A 23,927-nucleotide genomic window follows, 5' to 3' on the forward strand; every position below is an offset into this window, starting at 1 on the left:
ATCCGAATACGATTAAATAAAGATATATTTAAAATATACGTTAAATCTGTCCAAAAAATGAAAAAAAATTAAATACAAACCATTCTCGAATCCTTCTGAAGGTACACAGAAAATTTCATTTAAATCAGTCCAGCCGTTTAGGAGGAGTTCAGTGACATACACACGAACAGACGAAATATATATATATATATATATATATATATATATATATATATATATATATATATATATATATATATATATATATATATATACTGTCCAATACAATTAAAGTGATTACTAAGCGTGACGAGTAACAGGTGACGTTTGTAGACAAGTTGAGCATTCGTAGACTTTTTGATGGCATATAGTAATTATAGAAAGCAACCGCAACTATTGTTTCAGTAACCTTATAGTTATTCTTCATTCAGTTGCGTTTTGATAATTTAAAAACTAGCTAAAAGCAACCTTTGTATTCATATATATATTTTTATCTCAATTAATTTAATTTATACTTTATTTTACCTTATTTAAATATCTGTTAATACCATCTATTTGCATAGTAAAATTTTTATTACTTAATAGTTGAAGAATTATTTTTCTCCTAAAATATATAAGTTTATGCTTTATGAAGAAATGTAAGTTACGCAAGTTAAAAGTAGCTCTAGAAATAATTTGATGCTATCATCCGTAGAAGAATCACAAGGGATCTGAAAATTATAATTTTATATGTTAATAGTTATAATAATGGTTTATATGTTCATAAAGGATATTTCTGTTCACATTTGTGGATGAACTTTATTTATAAATTCGATTTCAACCGAAAGAAGGTCAATCTTTTAGAATTCCATATCTGGGAAAAAAGTGGGAACAGCTGATCTACAAAGATCGAGCTGATCGAGAATTTCTCTTTGTCGATACTGTTTTTTCACAGCACACTGAGAAAAAAGTTAAGTCAAAACTACCAGAATACCATAAAACTTACTGTGTTTCTGGTTCGATGGGAACATTAAAAATCTTGGTAATTTTTACCGAAGTGCTCTGTTAATGATTTTTGTAAAATTATCAATAAAATATGATTTTGTAATATGTGATAAAATTTGGTAAATGTGGAAAAATTTGGTAATTTCATCATGACGCCTTAGAATATGGCATGAAAACCATTTATTCGGTTAAATTTACTTTTTATTTTTTTGTTTTTCTCTAAGAGTGTGCAAATAAGAACTATGATTTTGAAGATCAGAATTTTAGGTGAACCTTTACCATATGAACGAAAAATTACCAAATTAATGGTTTAAATACCGTATATATTTTTTTTATTACCAGAAAAGTCATAACTATGCAGTACGGTAATTTAACCGGGTTTTTTTTCCTCCGTGCATAAAAGCAGCTGAATTATTTTATTGCTATTAAAGCTTCAAATATTTTTTTTCTGTTTTTGATTTCAAAAGTATTTTATAATTTGTGATCAATTATTTTTAAGCTATTTTACAAAAAATAAAATTACAACGTTGTACAAGTGTTTTAAAAGTCACAAGTTATTCAGCCTCATTTGGTTTGTCAAAAGTAGATTTCCTACAATTTTAATTATGTTTACTTTTAAGAATACACTCGTAAATTGATAAACTATAAGAAGAAAAATGAAACTCCTTGTAAAAATAAGTATTTGTTCTGTACACTTTATAAGTTTCTACAAAAGCTTTTTATATATTTTCTGCACTTCTTTCCTGAAAGCATGAAATTTTTATGAGTTCAACGAAATTAGATTTTGTTTTAGGTCAAGAAATATATCGAGCTTCCCATTTTCGTTTTCTTTTCTTTTCCTTTTTTATTAAGTTGTTAGATATGAATTGTCAATAACTGTCTGCAGTTATTTATGAGGTATTTTCTAAATTTGACACATGTTAAGTTGCTATTAGCAAAAACAGGTTAAAAGAGAACTTCAACTTCATTTAAAGATAAAAATTTTAATCAAAACTAAAAATTTTATTTAAAGTATAAAACTTTGGAAATTTTTTTTGTTACAATGCTTTTTAAATGAGATTATTTTATATTCACCACAAATTCACAATTAGCATAACATTATTTAATTCTTCGGTTGTAAAAGTTATACATTTACGCAATCAAAAAATGAGTGCTATTATTTATTTACATAAACGCATATTTTAATTAACTCTTTAAATGTTTTTCCTAAAACTAAGGTATTTCTGAAAACGATTTTCCCAAAACTTTTAATTTCCATATTTTGGGTTTTTGCCTTGCATTTTTCAATTTTTTTTAAAGAAACTTTAATATGAAATAAACTAATACTTAATATGTTGGAATAAGTTTTTCATAGTATAAATTTGAAGTGTTTCTTTTTTAAAATAAATTTAAAAAATTGAGCTTTCAAAATTAATTGTAGAGTTATTGTTAATTATTATTTACAATATCATAATTTATTGCTAAAATTATTTGGGCTTTACAAAATGATTTAATATTTATAGAATAATTTCTGAATCTAATATTTACATATAATGATTTAAGAAATGTTTGTGAATTTTGCTTTAGTATTTATCGAACAATTTATTTCGCGAACTTCAATGCTTTGAAACGTTTTAAAATCAAATCTTCAAAGCATGTATTCAGAATCAATTAGCAGTAAATTTCCCCATAAAAAGTAAAATACTAGTAAATTATCATATAGACCAACCAAACCAAATTTTAAATTATTTGAAATAAATACTCGTTCAATAGAGAAGACAACTAATGCTTCAGTCATGTAGAACTTCTGGGTAACCGAGCTTTAAAATACGGCACAAAATGTAATTTTTACTTAGAAATATGTAACTTAGAAGAAATTAAACTCATAAATGTGATAAAATATTATTTAAAATAAACCAAAATTAATTAACTTTTCTTAGTTATTTTTAATTATTTAATAAAATAATAAATTTAAAATTAAATTTTTTGCATTTTTTTCATATTGTAGAACTTGTTTATCGTAGGGCTTATTCCCACGGTGGTAAAATTTCTGGTAAAATTTCCGTTCTATATAATAAAAATATTTTTGGTAAAAAAATAAATAAAACAAAAAAAACTTCTTTTTTTTGTTAATAAAACAAAAATGGAGTCGGTATTTTAAACCATTCATCAGGTAATTTTTCCATTCAAATGATGATGGTTTACCGGAAATTCTGACTTTTAAAATTATAGTTTTAACTATCACATATGTATTAAAAATACAAAACTGAGATAAATTTAATCGAATAATTGTTTTTATGCCGTGCTCTAAGGTATCATGATAAAATTATCAAAACGCTCTTCAGAACAGTAATTTCTTTAACCATTAATTTGGTAATTTAAACCTTTTGATGTACATGCCTTTTACCAAATTGCACAGTAACTGACTGTTTTCACTTCCATGGTTTATTTAAATTGGCTATTTATTTAAATTGTTGATGGGAGTTAAGTGACAGCTAATTACTCTTTTGAGTGAAAAATACAAAACTGAAAAGCATATTTTACCGAATAAATGATCTTTATGTCATGTTGTAAGGTATCATGATAAAAGTACCAAATCGTACCACATTTACCATAATTTTACACGTGTTATAAGACTATAGCCTATAGTTAATTTTACCAAAATCCTTACTAAAACGCTTCGGTAAAAATTACCGTGCTTTTCGTTCTTCCCATCCGGTATTTTGACTATACTTTTTTTCTCAGTGTGTATTTACACATAATCTCCAACTAGAAAATTCAAAAATGAAATGAAATTTACGCCCATTCCGAAAATTCTCATTATATATATATATATATATATATATATATATATATATATATATATATATATATATATATATATATATATATATATATATATATATATATATATATATATATATATATATATATATATATATATATATATATATATATATATATATGCATATATGTATATATATATATATATATATATATATATATATATATATATATATATATATATATATATATATATATATATATATATATATATATATATATATATATATATATATATATATATATATATATATATGCATATATATATATATATGTTGATCACAGTGAAAATTTTTTAACAGCTTGAAAATCTAAAATGGCTAGGCTAATAAAAACATAATGGCTAGGAAAAATGAAGTTTTTATCAAAGTTAATTTATAAATATGATCTTTCTATGAATATTAAAAGTATTTAACAGAAATATTACGCATTTTGATACGAAGTAAAAATCATTTTTCATAAAAATTTAAATTTCATAATGCTTCTTAATAAATTCCTATTAATAATGAAACGCAGAAATAACTCAAGAAATATCTTATTACTCCATTTTCTCTTATTTGTAATAATGTCTTCATCATTTCCTTGAATACATTTTCTTGTCCTTTTATCTTCCTCGACCACTCAAATTACAATCATTCGGCAAGAATCTTATTTATTGAAAGAAAATTTCGCTATTAGTTATTTAAAAATGAGAAAGCTATTATTTCCTAATTCCTTGCAACAAGCTTTTAACTAGTGATGATTTTTCTGCGAAAAGAGTAGTTCTATAATATAAAAATCAGAGCTTCTACTTATCCCGAAAAGATAACAAAATTGGTACTAAGAACATATAATTCTACTCTTTTATTGTGAAATTCGTGACTACCACGGCTGTTTTTTGATGATAATAACTTTTATGTAATTTATATGATTACCTCGTGCTATTAATTTCATCTTCCCACTAACTCCCAGAATCAAGTAATAGCTTATATACCTACTTGGAAAATGTTTTTGCGAGTACAGGGATCGAACAAAAATATGGAAACACTTCTATACAAATTCTATGTAAATTTCTCTTTAAACAGTAAATGTTTTGGAAGAGTTTACATGCAAAAACTGTTGACATTGACGGTTTTAGGATATGGTGTCTTTTTTACCCATGCAAAGTTTACATCGACCAAAATGAACAAAAGAAATTGAAAGCTCTTTTCCTATTTAAATACTACTATAATTTTAAAAGGATTCTTGGATAAATATTGCAATCCTATAGAATGACTTCAAAATTGCTGGTATTAAAATTATAAATAAGTAATTACCTCCTTGTCCTCATTTTGGTCGATCGGAGCTTTGCTTGAGTATAAAGGAAACTATTTCTTTTCGTGGAAATTTTACTGTATATAGAAAAGATCAATTTTTTAAAATTTATTTTTGATAATAATTGAAAGTAAAAGAGTTTGAGACATCGTTTAAGAAAATAAATAGTTAATAGAAAATAAGTTTAATCATTTTAAAGCAACTATAAGAATAAAATGTTAATTTATTTTACTAAATCATCCGAAAGAAGATGTTGGCTTGTAAATAGGTGTTTCCAATTATTTTAAACCTTATTTTCCCTAATTTCATGAAAATTTAATAAATTAAATAAATTTAAAAATAATAAATTTTACATTTAATAAATTTAAAAATAAATAGTAAAGTAAGAATTTCGTTTTATAATCCTAAAAAAAACAGCAACATATCATGTTTTATCTGACTCAAAACTTATTTTATAATGACGGATTATGAAATGACATTTCGATTTGCTTGTTTTTGACATATTTCTTTTATAAAAATACATAAATTTTGACATATTTCTTTGATAAAAACTTATTTTTTAATGACGGATTATGAAATGTCATTTCGATTTGCTTGTTTTTGACATATTTCTTTTATAAAAATACATAAATTTTGACATATTTCTTTTATAAAAACTTATTTTTTAATGACGGATTATGGAATGACATTTCAATTTACTTGTTTTTGACAAACTTCTTTTATAGAAATACATAAATTTTGACATATTTCTTTTATAAAAACTTATTTTTTAATGACGGATTATGAAATGACATTTCGATTTGCTCGTTTTTGTCATATTTCTTTTACAAAATGCATACATTTCTAAATGTATATCAGCATTTTTGGAATGCATGAGGTTCGTTCACTCATATGAATCCATCACTTCCAAAATTTATTAAATGTTCCCAAATCGTTCCGCCATATTGTATCATACAATCCTTAAACCAAATTACTCGAATGTGGCAAGGAAAGTCGAAACCACAATCCAAGTAATAACCTTAAAAAGAAATAATAATAAAAAAAAATAAATAAAATTTAAAAAAAAACTGCCACATAGTTTTTCTGCTTGTCCAAAACACCTTTTATGCAGATTGTTCTAAACTAGACTGACAATGTTTAGAAATTTATAACTGGAAAAAGGCTAAGAGTAAAAATAAACAAATAAATAATCTCGCAGCAAATTCAAATGAAAAGTCAAGTATTTTCCTTCCAGAATTTCTAGTTATAGTTCAAAAAGTTTTTGACAGTTAGTACAGCAAATTACCGAGTCTTAAATTATTCTTTCTGCTGCGTTCTGTGGATTATTTTTATGTAATATGAAGATATTTTGTAGTGGGTTGAAATTTAAATAATTTGATAGTGGGTACGAGTATTTGGATTTGTGCTTCGCTATTCTTTAGCTAAGTTGTCTGGTTAGCAGAATGTTGTTGGATTTAAAGGCAACTCGACAATTTTTTATATCATTTTCATTAATTAAAAGTTTTCGAACTTTTTAAATTTGTGATTTTCAAGTATTCTTCTTTCATTTAGACGTCAGTTATCTCCAGGGTTATCAGTTGAAAAATCTTACTATGACTTTAACAATTAGCGGCTACAAAGCATTTTCAACCTGATTTGAAGCATGTTTTCTTAATGGCAATATTTCCGAAATCTATACTCTTGATAAATGATTCTAAGCATTGACTTGAACGAATGCAGATCAGTTTATCGTCTAATATGGGTTATAGTTAAATCAATTATTCTGAGAATGTAAAGTTAATATTTTTGTTTCTAAAACCATAATTTTTTTAGTTACTTTTGATTCCTGTTTGGATTATTTTGATCTTAGATATGTTAATATTGCGCAGCATGTAATTTGCTTTGTAAAAAATAAACATCTGCAATGATGAACATAAAAATATTATTTTTAAAGACCTGCCAATTTGTCTGCCTTTGCTAGAATTATCTTCGCCTTGATACCGGTGAATTTAGTGATTAGGAACGTTCAGAAGCTGGATCAAAAATAAAAATTCTTTATTTTAGGCAAGTGTTTTATGATTATTAATTAAGACTTTATCTTCAGATTAATAAGATTTAATGATAGTAACAAAGATCTCGCACAAAATGCTATTTTGAGCAATGTTCCTAGTTTTGTATTTCTGAGTCTGTGTTTAGTAACTACTAAAACAGAAGGTATCATCATTGGGGAACAAAATAATAAGGTAAATTGCCTTTTCAAATATTTCTCACACAAATCATATGTGACTGGGAAACTTTCACAGTCAAAATTACTAAATTACTCGATGACGTGAATTTGATAACCGTGGTTTTGCCAATCTTATTAATGAGTCTCGGAAGGCATGTTGGGGAGCTTGAGTCTAGTATTTACCATAAACTGCGCCCTTGATGCAAGCACGTAATTTTGGAGCTCATAGGCGTAGCTCAAAGTTTCAAGTGGTTCAACTAAAACCCGCAAAATCGATAACAAAATATAACTCTATGAGAATGCCCATTAATCACGGCTGTTTTTCAGTTCTTTTTTTAGATACCCTCTCTTTACTAAAGATAATGAGTAATGATTTTATTCAACCTTATTTATTCGAAAGCATTAAAAATAATTGAAAAAATTTTGAAAAAAAAAAGAAGTAAAAACTAACATTACATGTAAAAAAAAAGAAATCAGTTAATTTGAAATTCCACTCGCTCATTTAATTTAAGCAATTATTCACAATAAACTTGCTTGCCTAGTATTTAAATGTCATGACTGATTACATTTTAACATGTATCAAAATTTAATGGGTGGTTTCCTCATGAGATTGTTGTATTATCAAAAGAAAAAGTTTAATTAGTAAGGAAATTGAGTTTTAACAATGTGCCAAATCAAAAATTCAAAACATTGTGCTAATCAAAACAATGCCCCAATGTAGCTCATTTATTATACTGCATTATGTATATAACAGACCGTGAAATAATAGTTTTATTCTTATCTGAAAGTTCTTTTCATAGTTCAGCAATAATAATTTAAAATGTTCCGAGCTAATCAAGTAATTATAAAGAAGAAAAAAACATGTTGTTATTTTTGTCTTCAGGATCTTTTGACAAAATATAAATTAAACTAGCATATCGAGTAACGCGTTTTACTTTTGGTGTTTGAGCAATGATGGACGTAATTCTTTTATTTTCGTTAAATGGTCTAGACTGGCAGGTTATAATGATCAACTAACGTAAGTATCATCTTCATATACAGCAAACTTTATGTGCAGCAAAGGTATTTCCAAAATATGTCAAAATTTTTGTGAAAAAAGGCTAATAGTTTTCTATGTAGTTAGCAATAATTTAACAGCCTTTTTAAATATTTATTCATAACACTCTTAAGGTCATTGAAAAAAATTGGCACTTAGTAAATTTCTTTAGCATTTCGCATAAATAGCATTGCGCAATAAACATTATTCTGTGATCAACGAAAATAACCATTGTTATTGATTAATCATTACCACCTTTAAAGAAAGGGGAAGTAAAATATTTTTTAGTAGATCTTTTTCAGGCAAAAACTGAAAAAAAAATACTTAGAAGGAATACTAAAAAAGAAAGAAAGCGCAGATGATCAGTACTAATAAAAAATAAATTATTTCTCTCAAAATTTTTGATTTTCGATACAAAGAGTATTTGCATTACGTTTTGTGGTTCAATTAACCATCTTATCAGAAAACGGTGAGGGATTAAAAAAAAGAAAGATTTCTCGTTGAGTAACTTTTGTTCTAATGAGCGGATTTTCCCGTACAGTTAGTGATTCAGAAGGTTGACCTCAAATATGCTATTTTACCAGTTCTAAGGATTAAATAAACCGCGAAATAAGAGATAAAAACATATTATATCTCAATAAACAAATCTTCATTTGGCGGAGTTGGTTTTTGGACGATCAAAATATGGGAGTAGTCGCAATCTTGAAAATATGGTTCAAATAGGTTTAGTCATAGACTGTGAATCTAAAGCTTCAGCCCATTAATGTTTTAGTTTTTTTTTCTTCTCAGTTGTATCATTCTCTGCTAAAACTCAGTAACATTTAAGGATAATCAAAGAGTTTTTGCCCGCAATTATAAAATTCACTAACTCAAAAATACTCGCGTAATAATAATAGCAATAATTTTTAAAAATAATATATTATATTTAATTTTTTTATTTAATAATGGCAGAAAGCATTTGAAATGTAAATTCTGAAAACTTTTATGTCATTTACAGCTATGTAACTTTAAATGTCAAAACTTAAAATTTGAACAAAATCGGTCGAATAATTTATGAAAAATAAAATATAACTTTTTTTTTAACTAAGAGAATATTTTATCATTTTATTGTTAAATTTAAAATTACATAAGAAACATTATGCTTCAAAATTGTTTTGCCCATTATTAAATAAGGAAATCATAAATAAATACCCTCCCCTATTTTGGGGATCAAGAATACAAATCCGGTAAAAAAAAATTTTTGATTATCCGGAAGAAGTAAGTTTCTGTGTCCGACTCCCGTAAACTAAATCGTACAAAACCCTAATTAATCAGCATATTTGAAATCAACCCATTGAATTATTAAGATTTGGCACTTAGTGTATAAAAATCTGATCATTTGAACGCTAGATATTTAGGGTGATATCTTTTTTTAGGCTTACTTACATACATTTATTTTAATTTTCAACACCAAGTCTTAACCATGATACTCACAATAATCATTTAAGAAATCAGTCAGCCTAAAACTCACTTTAGACGAAAAAAAAAGAGACTACAGATACAAATTACAGAATGAATTTATTAAAGAAGTTCCTTATTCTGCATTCAATAAAAAACAGACGTTGACATCGGAAATATTTCCATACATATCAATTTTCTGTTATGAGAAGCAGATGAATTCCTTTCAGCAATTAACATACAGACTGACCAAGGCGAGTTAACTCGTATACTATCCATTAGTTAACTAATGGATAGATGGACCTACACGAGTTAACTCGTATACTGTCCATTAGTTAACCAATGGTTGGCAGCCTATATATTAAATTAAATGATTTGAAAACGTTTGATGCAAAATTTTATAAATGGGAAGAATTTTGCTTCAAAAATTATTTTATGAAACTGTTCTTCCTCAAAATATAAGATTTTGCAAAATAACAAATTTTCAAGAAATGTTATCAAAAGTTTAAATTGGCAGTGGCAAGATACAAGAGCCAAAATTTGTTCATAGTTTTGTAAGATGTATAATTAGAAGCCTTAGTATTTTTTAAAAGGAGCAGTTTGAAAAAGGAGGTAAATCACGAAAAAATGGACAATTTTCGCTAGTCCAAAATTAAATTAAATAGATTTTTATTGCCCGAAATAGTTTATTTTAAGCAATTGTTATGAATAAGAATTAAATTACTCCAAGAAAAGAAAAATAAAACAATTAGTATTAAAGAAAACTAAGAATTCTATTTCGATGTACCCCCTTTAACCCCCGAATTTTTTTTAATTCGTGGCCTTTTGCAAAGAGTTGATTAAATTGTAATATTATCGATGCTTTTTTTTATTATCTTTGTAATATAATGCTTTTTTTTATTATCTTTGTAACTGAAAGGCACTGAGCAATAAATAAGTAAGACTAATTGTTCCCAAATGTTAAAATTTTTCACAAGAACTCTACTTTAGTATTTCAAGATAACTAATTTAACAATGAAACGTTCAATAAATTAAAAAAACGCTTAATAAAAGTTAAGTATTTAAATTGGTATTATAAGCCATAAGGCTCTCTGTAGAACACGCTTTTAATTATGTTATATAAATTTCAAACCTTAATGAGTGTTATAAAAAAGTTCCTTCTTATTTTACTGATATAAATTTAAGCGAATTAAAAAATTTCAAATTCTTTTCTATCATTACTTAGCGTTTAGCAAAAAATACGAAATAATTGTAACAATCATAGTTGTCAAAATTCTTAAATATTAATGTTTATCAATTAAGATAAACAACACTTGTAATAGTTTAGAGGTTTAACCTATTTACTTACACGAGTTTTCTGGGAACGTGACATCTACAAACGTCACTAACTAACACAATAAAAGATATAACTATTTTTTACAAAAGAAGTAAATTCCATAAAGATATACATTTGAATAATATTCACAAATCCAAAATATTTTTATTAATAAAAATATGCTTAGTTTTTCAGATCTTAATGAAAAGTGACTAAACTTCGCCATATGAGCAACAATGAAAGATATATTTTTTTTATAAATGTAATAAATAATTTCACCCAGTCAGGGAGCGTATAAATTTGAAAATCTGGTTACTCTATCAACCATTCATTAAAATCGAAATTAATTATAAATTGCTTTAATCGCGAAATAAAAATACACCTTCCATATCCAGACAGCTCAAAATTACTTCGAAAATAAAGCTCCCATTTACAATCAACAAGTACTTGAAGTTAATTAAAGTCATTAAAATGACTAAGCCATCGACTATAGGAAGTACTATGAGGGGGACCAAATGTTATTTGCCGTTTTCTCGGAACCCCAATGCAGCTATAATCATCGTCATTGTCTTCTTCTTCCTCTTGATAGCCCAGGCGAAGTCTTGTTTCTTGAGCCCTCGATCGACACCGTCTCCTGCAAGAAAAATTGATAAATTCAGCACAATCTTCTATCTTCATGGATTAGAAATACAGGTTACTCTGTAACGATATCTATACGCATTTTTCGATTCCTTATCAGAAATGAGAACAAAAAAGCATACATATTGGGTATCGCAAAGTAAGCGAAGAGAAAACAAAAACCCTATTGAAATCTGACAAATCACAGCGGAGGATGGTTAATGAAATAAACATCAAAACAGGCTTAATTAGAGGTTGAAATGTGGCGATGTTTCTAATAATTGTCTTTCAACTCCTCTCTGTTTCCTCCTGCAGTAAAACCTATATTGTTATTTATTACATACGCTTTCCTGTACTGTGATTTGTCAGATTTAGATAGTTTTTTCCTCGCTTAAATAACTCCAATATGTATGTTTTTTTTCATCATATTTTTGACGATAATTCTAAAAATACTTATTAAAGGCTGTTTTTAAAGAACACCTTGTATATTATCTGTAAGAAAATAAATTTGAATAATGTTTGATATAATAGTCGAATTGCTGCATACCGAACTCCTGTTTAAGTTAAATAATACATGTAAACAGTAAAGTTAGGTGTAACATAGTAAAAGGGGTGTTCTGTAATGGCCACCCCTCCTTGTCAAAATCATTATTAAAAAAACAAAATCGAAACAAATCTATCCTAGGGATCGAAACGAAAGTTTAAAAATTGAAATCCGTTGAATCACTAATGAGGAAAACATGAAAAACAGTTAAATTGACTGAGGAAGCATGAAAATTTTTCTGTGATAATTACCTTTTAACTCATTTTCCATATGAAATCAAACAAGATTTTCGGTTTTTCAATCCCACTTTCCTCTGTTGTGATTCGTTATATTTCTATACATTTTTTTTCTTTGCCTAAGTATTGATTTGCTATGCCCAATCGTGTATACTTATTGTCTTTATTTTCGACAAGGATTCTGAAAACGTATTTTAACCGTAGTCATTACAGAACACCCCGCATTTAAAACAAATAATAAAATATGTTTACTACTTAGAAATGCATTTTTTCATACATTATGTTTTGACTTTCTGACAGGATAACTCAGTGTATATAGCTTCTGATACAAATGACCAAAGTTCAATTTACAACAGTAGTGGTGGGTTTTCTCGGCGCTGACATAAAACATCCCCAGTGAATCAGATCGTGAAGTTTTCAGGAATTTTTTCTCTCTGTAATATTAACCCATTTGTGGTTAGCGTTCTTTTGAAAAAAAAAAACGCGTCGTATCATAAAAACAGTGATTTGCTACTTAAACAACTATTACATCCTTATTGTCATTTCTTGTTACATTTAGAATACTTTGGAATGTTGTAAAAAATTGTTAACATTTTAGAATTTCATAAGTTTAAAACATAACCAAAGCTTCTGTTGAGTTGTTTTAATACCACTTGCCAATCCAGCTAGCCTGTTTGGTGAAACCAAGAGTATTTAAGGCAGAGAGTGCTTTTTCTTGTTTTTAGTGGAGCCATCTATTGCCAAGATATCGACTTCAGCCACATACACGCCAAAACCCATTTATAAAGCGGACCCATTCATTCATCCACGGATCGCAATTCGGATCTGAATCACAGAACAATCAATCTCCAATTCAGTACCTCCCCGAGGTATAATTTATTGTAAGAACATGGGGGATTTTGTGACCCGGCAAATTTAACTTGCACCAGTCACCATTTACTACACTGGGAGTCTTTGGCCAGCGGGGATCAAACTCACGACCTCTTGGACATGGGCCCAACTCCCTACTAGCCAGGCTATCCCAATCACACCAAAGTTTCTAAAATGATACATTCAAGAATGTTTAAAATTTGTTTAATTTAATGGTGTAAAACTAAAGTTAGGACCGTGGTAGCCCAGTGGCTAGAGGATTGGACTGCAGTTCCGAAAGACTGGGGTTCTATCCTTGACTCCGCTAAAACCCACTGAGTATATGTGATATCGTGCTCGTATAATCTGTGCAATCGAAAGACATGTGGTCGGTCGCTGAGCAATACCATGGGTACAGAGCAATACCATGGGTATCCCCATATCTACATCTAAATTGAAGTAGTGGCCACACAAATGAGTGGTGTTGTCTTGGAATTCTAAACCAAGACGCACTTTCACCTTTGCGGTGCTCTCTTGTCAAACGAAAAGGTCACATTCCTGACTTAAAGCGCTAGACCAATGTCTGACGAGCTAGTCTTGCTCACGTGTCTTTGGAAACAACAAACTAAATTTCTGGCGTAAACTTATGTTTGCTGAGGATAAGAATTCTTAATGTAGACGTTATAGATGGTTAAAGATATTGGCTTACTTTGAAACCGAAAACTTCGCAATTATCGCAGCTCGTGAAAATAAAATATGATATGAGCAGATTTCAGTGCTGGAGCGAACTCTGATAAAACCCAAATTCAATGAATTACCAAGATATACGTATATCTCAACAACTTCATTCTGTCAAAAGATGAATTTATGGAAAAAAATCTGACTTTGTTGCTTCATAAATTTGTGTTCATAAATGAATAGCTATCAGAAAACAATAACAAAAGACGTTTTCCGTTTAAAGATAGCTTTTAAATATTGTAGAAAACTTTTGAGGCTTTAGTTAATAATGAATTAGTAATGAATAAAAAGCAATACAAGACGATTTTTGAGGTAATCAAAGAGTTATTTTAAAATTTTTTATTTCTTTTGTAGAACTTTTGTTTTTTCCAAAATTGTCTTTTAGAAGTTATTCAGTCAAAGACAAAATGGCACATTACTAAAACTGTGATTAAAAAACGTTTCAGAAATGTTTTGAATTAATATCATTATTGGCCTCAAACTTTTTCTATGTCTTTGCACTAATTCTTATTTCAGAAATATGAATTTATTATAAATTGAAAAAAAAAGATATTTTATATTAATGGCACTTAAATGTTCTTTAATTTTCATTTCTAATCCAATCAGTTTTAATAAAATCTATTTTAAAAATTATAAACAAGTTTCAAATTTCTTTCCAACGCTGTAGTGCTTTTTTCGATAACTTTATATTTAACAACTCGATTAAAAACATTTCTATCGGAAAGTACAGAATTATCGAATCGGAACACAATTTTAGCAAAAACTAGTTTGAAATACTTAATTTCGTTTTGATTTTACATTTAAATAATGTTCAATAAAATTTGAAACTTAAAAACGTTTCAAATAACGAAAATAAAATTCCTTTATTTCTCCTTTGCCTATCGAATATTATGGAGAATAGGGTTCGAATTCGTCCTTGAAATTGATAAAATAGATCTTTAAAATATCAATTTTAAAATCGATCTTTTGTATTAAAGTGCTCCAGTTGAATAAAGATAAAACTTATATCGATCTTTAACCAAGATAAGATCGCTCGTTGATGAAATGTTATTGTTTTTCAATTTTGCCAATGATGTTTTACCTTATGATAGTCTATAAAGCTATATAACTTTAAATTATAATAGTCTATAAAACTTATCTAAATGCTTAAATTAGAGAAGAGTAAATAGCTGGATTTAACATTAGGTTATTTAGCTTTGTTTACGAAGGCAAGTTACAGAAAGTGAAAAAAAATGAAGAAAAAAAAATCATCAATACTCCAAAATCTATGTTAAACTCAAAGTTTACAATTTTATATATCAAAAAAGCAATGTATCATTAAGAAGTTTGAAGTGATAATACTTTATAAAAGAGAATTTTAATTTTTAAATAAACCAAAGTTTTATAACTCAGCCATTTAAGAACATCTTCCCATGAAATAATGATTATTTTGCATTATTTCTGAATAGTTAAGTAACAATTATTACTCTTTAAACTCTGTTACAAGTTAAGAAAGGACCAATTCGGTATAGGATTTAAGCAATCATCCGTTCTATACTCAGTAAAACATTTCATCAATGTAAAAAATCAATAAAAATTTGCAAATTCTCCTACATTACGTTAATTTTGCATATATGCTCTTAACTTAATATAACCTTAAAAATTTTGAGTACCTATTTCTTACAACATATTCGTATTTTTGATAAAAAATCACTCTCACTTAGAAATTTGAAATAAGTTTTAAATAAGTTCCTCAATGCAAAAAATTTTAAAAAATTGGCAATTTGTCGATCATTATGTCAACTATATTAATACTCTTAACGTAGCATGGTTTGGATTAAGCAAATACTTCTTAAAAATTTTGAGTATTATTTCTTCACAACTATGGGTAGTTTTGAAACAATTTTCGCCCATTTTTTATCTGAAACAAGTTTCAAATGAATTTCTTATTGCAAAAAAGTTAAAAGAAAATCGCAGAGTGTTCTCGATTATGTTTTCGATAAATATGCTCATGCTCATACGGTAAGTAAATAAATCCTTCTTAAAAATTCTGAGCACTTATTTCTTGACACATATGGGAATTTTCTTTAAAAAAAATGACTCTCACTTTATAACCTGAACCAAGTTTAAAATTATTTCTTCAGTGCCAAACATTTATAAGAAATTGCAAATTGTCCTTCATTACGTTAATTATACTTATATTTAATTATAATTATAACCGTCATTGAACTGCCACCCCAATTTCATGGCCTTACGACTACTAATGCTCAACTTTGTAGCCTTGTAGTTTTACGCCCAATCCAGAAGACAAGGAAACTCCTGGATTGAGTATTGGGAGAAATTTGCCTTCGTGGAGGACTTTTTGATAAAGCTAACCCGCATTTGCGTTACATGGATAGGAATATCATGAGAACCTCCCACGGTTAGCTTGACGACAAGGGGACTCTAACCCATGATCCATCTACCACTGAGGATATTTCACGTCAGCACTGTGGTTGGTGCAAGCCGGATGCGGAATTCGTATCGACTGGGATTTGAACCCGGTTCGCCTCATTGGAAGGCGAACACTCTATCCCCTGAGTCATCGCGGCTCAATTATACTTATATGCTGCTAACGTGAGTAAACATGTCCTTCTCAAAAAGTTTCAGTACTTATTTTTTGTAACTTATTGGTATTTTTGAAAAAAAAATGACTCTCACTTTATTAATTGAAATGAGTTTTAAATGAATTTCTCATTGCAAAAAATTATAAAAAATTTACAAAAATATGTTAACCATATATGTCCTCCATTATGTTAACCATATATGTCCTCCATTATGTTAACCATATATGTCCTCCATTATGTTAACCATATATGTCCTCCATTATGTTAACCATATATATGCTCTTAACGTGGCATGGTTTAGATGGTTGCATGGTCAAGAAAGCGTCTAATGTATAAAAAATACCCATAAAAGCTAAGAAATAATTGAGGACATTTTGAGAATTTTTTATAGTTCTTTGCGAAGATGAATTCTTTTTAAACTTGTTTCAGATTCCAAAGTAAGCGTCAAAGATTTTCCAAAATACCGAAATATGTAAAGAAATAAATGCTAAAAATTTTTTTAAGAAGCATTTGTTTAGACTAAACCATGCCACGTTAAGAGCATATATATGGTTAACATGATGGCGGTCTCTTTGTGAATTTTTTATAATTTTTTGCATTGAGTAATTCATTCGAAACTTGTTTCAGATTTAAAAGTGAGCGTCACTTTTTTCAAAAATATCAATATGTTTCAAGAAATACGTACTTAAATCTTTTATGAAGGATTTATTTATTCCCGGTATAAGCATATTTATCGATAACATAATGGAGGACACTTTAGCGAATTTTTTTTTATAATTCTTTGGAATGAGAAATTCATCTGATTATTGTTTCAGATAAAAAGTAAGTATTAAATTTTTCACAAATACCAATAGTAAGGAGGAAATAAATTCTCCATATTTTTAAGAAGCATTTGTTTAGTCCAAACCATGTTATGTGAAGAGCAAAATGGAGTTTACTTTTCGAATTTTTAAAATTTTTTTTTGATATGGGAAAATCAATTGAAACTTATTTGAGATTACAAAGTGATTGTCAATTCCTTCAAAAATATCCATATGTTTCAAGAAAGAAGTACTGAAAATTTTGAAGAAAGATTTGTTAACTCCTAACAATACCCTTAAGAGTATATTTATAGTTAACATATTGGAGGACACTTTGCGAATTTTTTTTATAAATTTTGGAAATGAGGAATTCATTTTAAACTTGTTGCAGATTACAAAGTAAGTGTCAAATTTTTCAAAAATGCACATAGATGCGAAGAAATGATTATCCAAAAGTTTTAAGAAGCATTTGCTTAGTCCAAACCATGCTTCGTTAAGAGCATTAATATAGTTAACATAATGGAGGATAAATTGCGATTTTTTGTAATGAATAACTCATTTTAAGCTTGTTTCACATTACAAAGTAAGCGACATTTTCCGAAAAAATACTAATATTTTTCTAGAAATAAGTACAGAAAATTTTTACGAATGATTTAGTTACTCATGTTAAGAGCATATATGTATACTTATAGCTCAAGGTATAGAGTGTTAGCTATCCAGTGAGGTGAACCGGGTGCGAATCCCAGCCGCGGCTGGTCGATACGAATTCCTCATACGGCTCACACCGACCACAGTGCTGATGTAAAATATCCTCAGTGGTAGACGGATCAGGGGTTAGCGTCCCCTTGCCGTCAGGTTAACCGTGGGAGGTTTTCTTGGTTTTCCTTTATATGTAACGCAAATGCTGGTGAGTTCTATCAAAAAGTCCTTCACGAAGGCAAATTTCAACCAATACTTGATCCAAGAGTTCCCTTGCCTTCTGGATTGAGTTCGAAATTACAAGGCTACGGCGTTGGACATTAGTAGTCGTAAACCCAAAAAATTACGTCAGCCGTTCAACGACGGTTATAAAAGTAAAATAAAATATATGTATACTTAACGTAATAAAGGGTAATTTGTGATTTTTCTTAAAAAAATATTTTGCAGTTAGGAAATAATTTTAAACTTGTTTCAGTTTATAGAGTGAGCTACAATTTTTTGCAAAAATACCTATATATGCTAAGAAATAAGTACTCAAAATTTTTAGTCGAAACAATGCTACGCTATGAGCGTACATATAAAAATAAAGGAAGACATTTTGCAAATTTCTTATAATTTTTTGCAATCAGGACTTAATTTGAAACTTGTTTCCGATTTCAAAGTTAGCTTCAAGTTTACCAGAAAGGCCCATATGTGCCAAGAAAAAAGCAATCAAAAGTTTTAAAAAGGATTTGCTTACTCCAAACAATTATATGTCAAGAGCATACATATGAAAATTAAGGAGAACACTTTGCGAATTTTTTGTAACTTTTTCCAATGAGGAATCAGTTGAAACTTGTTTCAGATTACAAAGTAAGCTTCAAATGTTTCAAAAATACTCATTAATGAGAAGAAATATAAACCTAAAAGTTATAAGAAGCAAATTTCAGTTCAAACAATGCTACGTTAAGAGTATATAAATAATTAACATAATAGAGGATATTTTTCGAATTTTTTGTAATTTTTTCCAATGAGAAATTCATTTCAAACTTGTTTCAGATTACAAAGTAAGCGTCACTGTTTTCAAGAATACCAATATGTTTCAAGAAATAAGTAATCAAACAAGAAAGTTCTACAGTTTCTTTCTATATCTGTTCTATAAAGCAAAAGAATGAAAGATGGAATGCAACTACGGTCAGTAAGATGAATTGGACAGTATTTAAATTTGATGTATGATTTTTTAATATGATTTATTAATATTCTCTAATTAACTAGGTGAATCATTCTCTGAAAAGGCAGGAATTTCTGTCACATAATATTTATAACAAAAATTAAAGTTCATAAAATTTATAAATATGACTATAAACCAAAGAGCTGTAATTGAAATAGAGCGAGCCCGCTGTCATATTTCCCCATTTTTCTTCGTCTTAAACATAAGAGCCTCCATTATTGAATAACAATTGCTTTAAAAAAAACAGGTTTTCATGTAAGATAAAATTGCCGTCTTCTGACTCGAATACGATTACGTAGATTCATATGATTAGGTAAAAATTTATTAAGCAAATCAATTAAAGATTTGTTTACCAATTTTCTGAATTTACTCTTTATTCAAGAATTGTTAGAAAAAGAAACATTCAGAAGTGAAATTTCTGCTTTTTCCTGAAAGGATTCATAAGAATTTCATTAAAATATGAATCAAATCTATGAAGACAATTATGCATTATATGAACCATTCGAAACATAAAGCAATTATTGAATAACAATTGCTTTAAGGGGGAACATCACAGTAAAATTTTCAAAAACTGAAGAAATTTTTTTAATATATTTTTCGATAGTTTTTCTTTTTGAGATTATTACATGAAAATATTGAATTGATTTTCGCAAAAATGTAAAAGTTACAGCATAATGCACCTAAAGCGACATAGCACACGCTGTGGCATGCCTGATCATGTGAACTTGTGCACTCAGTTGATTAATAGATTTACTCACTTCTATCAAAGCATTTTAGTGAAATGCAATTATTTTTACTATTTTATTGAAATAATTTGATTAATTTATGTCTGAGAAAGAATTAATGGTACTTTCAATGTAAATAGTTGAAATTGCAACTTATTTAGATGCAATAATTTTTAATGAAGACTACAAAAAAAAAGTTTATTAACAGTTATGGAGCGATTCGAAATAAATTTAGGCCTAACAGCCAAAGAATATGCTCAAAGCAATGACCGCAGAATTTCGGTTGTTACTCTAAAAACATATGCGGCGTTACATGAGGGTAGGTCGACAAGAAAAATAGCTAGAATTGTTTTTGAGTCTTATAAAAACAATGGATAAGAAGCCTCTTATTGACCTGGTATTGATGCATTATAATTAGTAGCAAATTTTTTCATATACTTAAATGGATTATTGATCATAAAAGATTATACGCAATTTACTCGAAACTATGCTTCTCTTACTTGCTATATCTCTAACTAGCACAATTTTCACCCGATTTACTTCAAAGTTTGACGCAATCTTCAGAATAAATGCAGTTTTCTTTGCGCGCAGGGAGTTTTTAACTGGGTTGAATGGTTTTGTAAAAATGAAACTTATTTTATGCCTTAAACGTTTTTCATAACATAGCGATTTTGCGAATTTTTTTTTTAAATCCTACCTGCAATGAAAGCTACATTTATGTAGCTTAAAAAATCAAAACCAAATTAAATTTCAATTAATTATTTTCAATTTTTCAAATTTTTGTCTTTGTAACATGATCAAAGAAAAATCAAAATGTGTTTTATAAGATAAAAAAAATTGTTAAGTTAATCCCAATCGTTGGAAAATTTATTAAAAAAATCTTTCTTTTTTTGCAGACTTCTACTGTGCTGTTCCTTCTTAAGGGAACAATGGACGCTCAAAACAAGAAAGTGCCATTTTTATTTTATCTCTTTCAAATTTTATTTAATTATTATTAGCAAATTAGTCTGTGTACAAAGTTTTCGAAAGAAGTATTATTTAGTTTTAAAGTTATAGTTGAAAGTACGGTCTTTAATTGTTAATAATTAAAAGGTTCCTTGTAAACCATTCTATTCTTTAAATTAAATTTTTACCTAAATACGTTGTTTATAGGTACTTAAATAAATTTAAGTGGCTATGGTAGCCGTGTAACGTTATGACATTCCTAAGGGAATTTTTTTATTTCTTCACGAAAAATTTCTTCGAAAAGCACATCTCAATTATTTATGTTCATAACAATGAAATTTCATAGCAATAAAACAAAAACTAATGAGCAAGGAGCTTTTTGAATTTGAGAGAATACTGAAATATTCCATTACGAGGAAAAACAACTTAGTCAACGAGAACTGCATACTAATATATAGATCTTTACAATTTCAAACTTTCTTTTAGCTCGATAAGGAAAACTCTGATTTGAACATTATTGGTTGCACATACTCAGTAAAATGTGAATTTTTTAATATCTCAGCCAAATATTGGATTTGTGAAGAATTTTTCTGACTCTGAGCGTCCATTGTCCACTAAAAAAAAATCATATTTTCATGCGATATAAAATTACCTGCTTCTAACTCGAAGATCACTGTCTATATAGTTATCAGCAACTCTCTGCCACCTATAACTCAATGGTCCTGTATAAGTTCCATCCGTTGGTACATTACTCCAAGTTGTATCTATGGGTGGAAGGACTTCAGGCATTCGGGGTCGAGCTGAAGTTACTTTTATCGAACATCTAGACTATAGAGGTAATTAATACTTTAATTTTATATTTTATGTTAATTCATCACAAATTTGTAAAAATGCATCTACCACTACAAAAATACAATTCCAATTCACTAGTATATAAGACATGTTAACTAGATTCTAAGTTGGGGTACCTTTTCATCGATGGCTGTTGACATTGTCGATATCTACTCTCACCCCACATTAGTGACCTTCGGACGAGGTGTGAACACGCCTATCTTGACAGAAACTCCCACTTTGACAACTTCGATGGATGGTCCCCATTGAGCAGTTGACTTGCTACTTGTGACTGCGACATTTGTCCCTTCCTCGCGCTGTTGCTATCCAGTCTCGATTACACACTACATCGGCATCTATACACTCTACTGCTAATGGCAACGCATGAGCGACCAGCACCGTGAACTTAATACAACTCTCACTATCAGCATTTAAAAGTACGGCGATTTTAATTCAGCTCTCCCGTCTTCTCACAAAACAGCAATGAATCAACTAGTGGTATCCGTTCATAGAATTCTATCACAGATAAAATTCTGGTGGGGGAGTACTGTAGCGTATCTACCACTACAAAAATAGAATTCCAATTCACTAGTATATTAGACATGTTAACTCGATTTGATGTTGGGGTATCTTTTCATGGATGACGCTTGACATTGTCGATATCTACTCTCGCCCCACAATGAGATTAATAATCAGAAACGAAGATTTTTTTTAAAATTTTGCTTCAAGTGGTTACCTTAATTTTTCTCTTGTTGATATACTTCACTTCATGATAATTGAGAAAAAAAAAGGGACCCATTTTTTAAGAGTTTAGGGAGCTGAAATTTTTTCTTTCTGTCCAATTTTTTGCCCATATGTATGCAAATTTTTTTCTTACTTTATAGGAATTTACGGAGATTAGGAAACTTTTAATAATGAAATATTATATATTTCAGAATTAAAATGAAAGTAATGTCTTTTAGGGTTGTCTAAAAAAAATTAAAAAAAATTTCTCCCAAAAGTACATTTCAATTTATTTTAAAAGGGCTTTAAATAAATATTGGTATTTTTTAGTGAGATTTGTATATATTGGAATGCTCATTTCCAACATTAATGGCAAAATCTAACAGATACTGTATTATTTTTAAGCAGTAAAAAAGAATTTAGCAGTAGAAAGTTCATATGAATGACACTTTCGGTTAATTAAAAAAAAATGAACAGTAACATCTGATTCTCTAAGCTAAAAATTTAACTATAAAAAAGTAATAACTAGGAATAACATTCATTCATACTCATGTTCTTTTAAACTTAGTTTAAGCAACAAAATAAAATGTTTTTTGAGAAATAAAGAAGAAAAAATGAGATAGAGCATCGATTATTAATTTATAGATAACTGAAATATCGTTCTTCTCAAACAAACTGGTCATAAATAGTTTTAAAACACTTAAAAGTCTTTTTCCCTCATCAAAAATCGTTTTTATTAATGACATTTGAAAGTTGATTTAAATATAATGACATTTGAAAATATAAGTCCAAAATTTTTCGAAGTGAAACTGTCGCTTCAAAAAAGTATGAAGAGAAAGTTGAGAGTATTACTCTATAGAACTCTAAACCCTTTTTTTAATGCGTGAATTCCCGAATATGTAGATGTTTCTTTAAAAAGAAAAATTATTTTTTTCACGCTGTTTAGTCAAAAAAGATAAAGTTATTAAAAAAAATATAACGAAAATTACAGAGTGTTTCAAATTTCCTCTCAACAATGTTATGTAAAAACTTTATAAAAAAAAAATGTATTGAAAATTTTGCAAGATTTGAGTAACTGAAGTAATAGCTCTGAGTGTGCGCAGAAAAACAAAATTTATTTTTCTATAAATTTTTAGTTAATCCACATTAGTCAGCTTATGGAAAAAATCTAATTTAAATATTCTCAAAACTAAAAAAGTCGTTAGTAATTAATAAGATGCCATGTTAGATCCGCGTGGAAATGCATTTCCCCCTGATATGCATCTCGGTCACTGAGATTTTCTGTTTTTCATTTTTTTCCTTCCTCTCTCGGCTTCTGGGGTTTTCTAGTTTTGTTTCTCACCTTTATTTC

General features: G+C 28.3%; 1 protein-coding gene and 1 long non-coding RNA gene across 3 annotated transcripts in view; one reads left to right on the plus strand and one right to left on the minus strand.

The window, feature by feature from the left end:
- Positions 1 to 23,927, plus strand: part of LOC139427069 (uncharacterized) — a 60,090-nt gene that overhangs the window by 5,872 nt on the left and 30,291 nt on the right. For both annotated transcript variants that reach the window (XR_011638232.2, XR_011638231.1), the window contains exon 3: positions 21,708 to 21,858. This is a non-coding gene — a long non-coding RNA (uncharacterized LOC139427069). The remainder of the gene's footprint in view (positions 1 to 21,707; positions 21,859 to 23,927) is intronic.
- LOC107447347 (uncharacterized) overlaps positions 9,860 to 23,927 on the minus strand; it is a 47,777-nt gene continuing 33,709 nt past the window's right edge. Inside the window, exons 5-6 of the mRNA XM_016062228.4 lie at positions 21,675 to 21,850; positions 9,860 to 11,707 (exon numbers count right to left, since the gene is read on the minus strand). Coding sequence (XP_015917714.1) covers positions 11,527 to 11,707; positions 21,675 to 21,850 — 357 coding nt within the window. The 3' untranslated portion in view covers positions 9,860 to 11,526. The remainder of the gene's footprint in view (positions 11,708 to 21,674; positions 21,851 to 23,927) is intronic.

The sequence above is a fragment of the Parasteatoda tepidariorum genome, chromosome 11, assembly GCF_982258835.1.
Source record: "Parasteatoda tepidariorum strain Cologne lab strain chromosome 11, Ptep-v5.0, whole genome shotgun sequence".
NCBI lineage: Eukaryota > Metazoa > Arthropoda > Arachnida > Araneae > Theridiidae > Parasteatoda > Parasteatoda tepidariorum.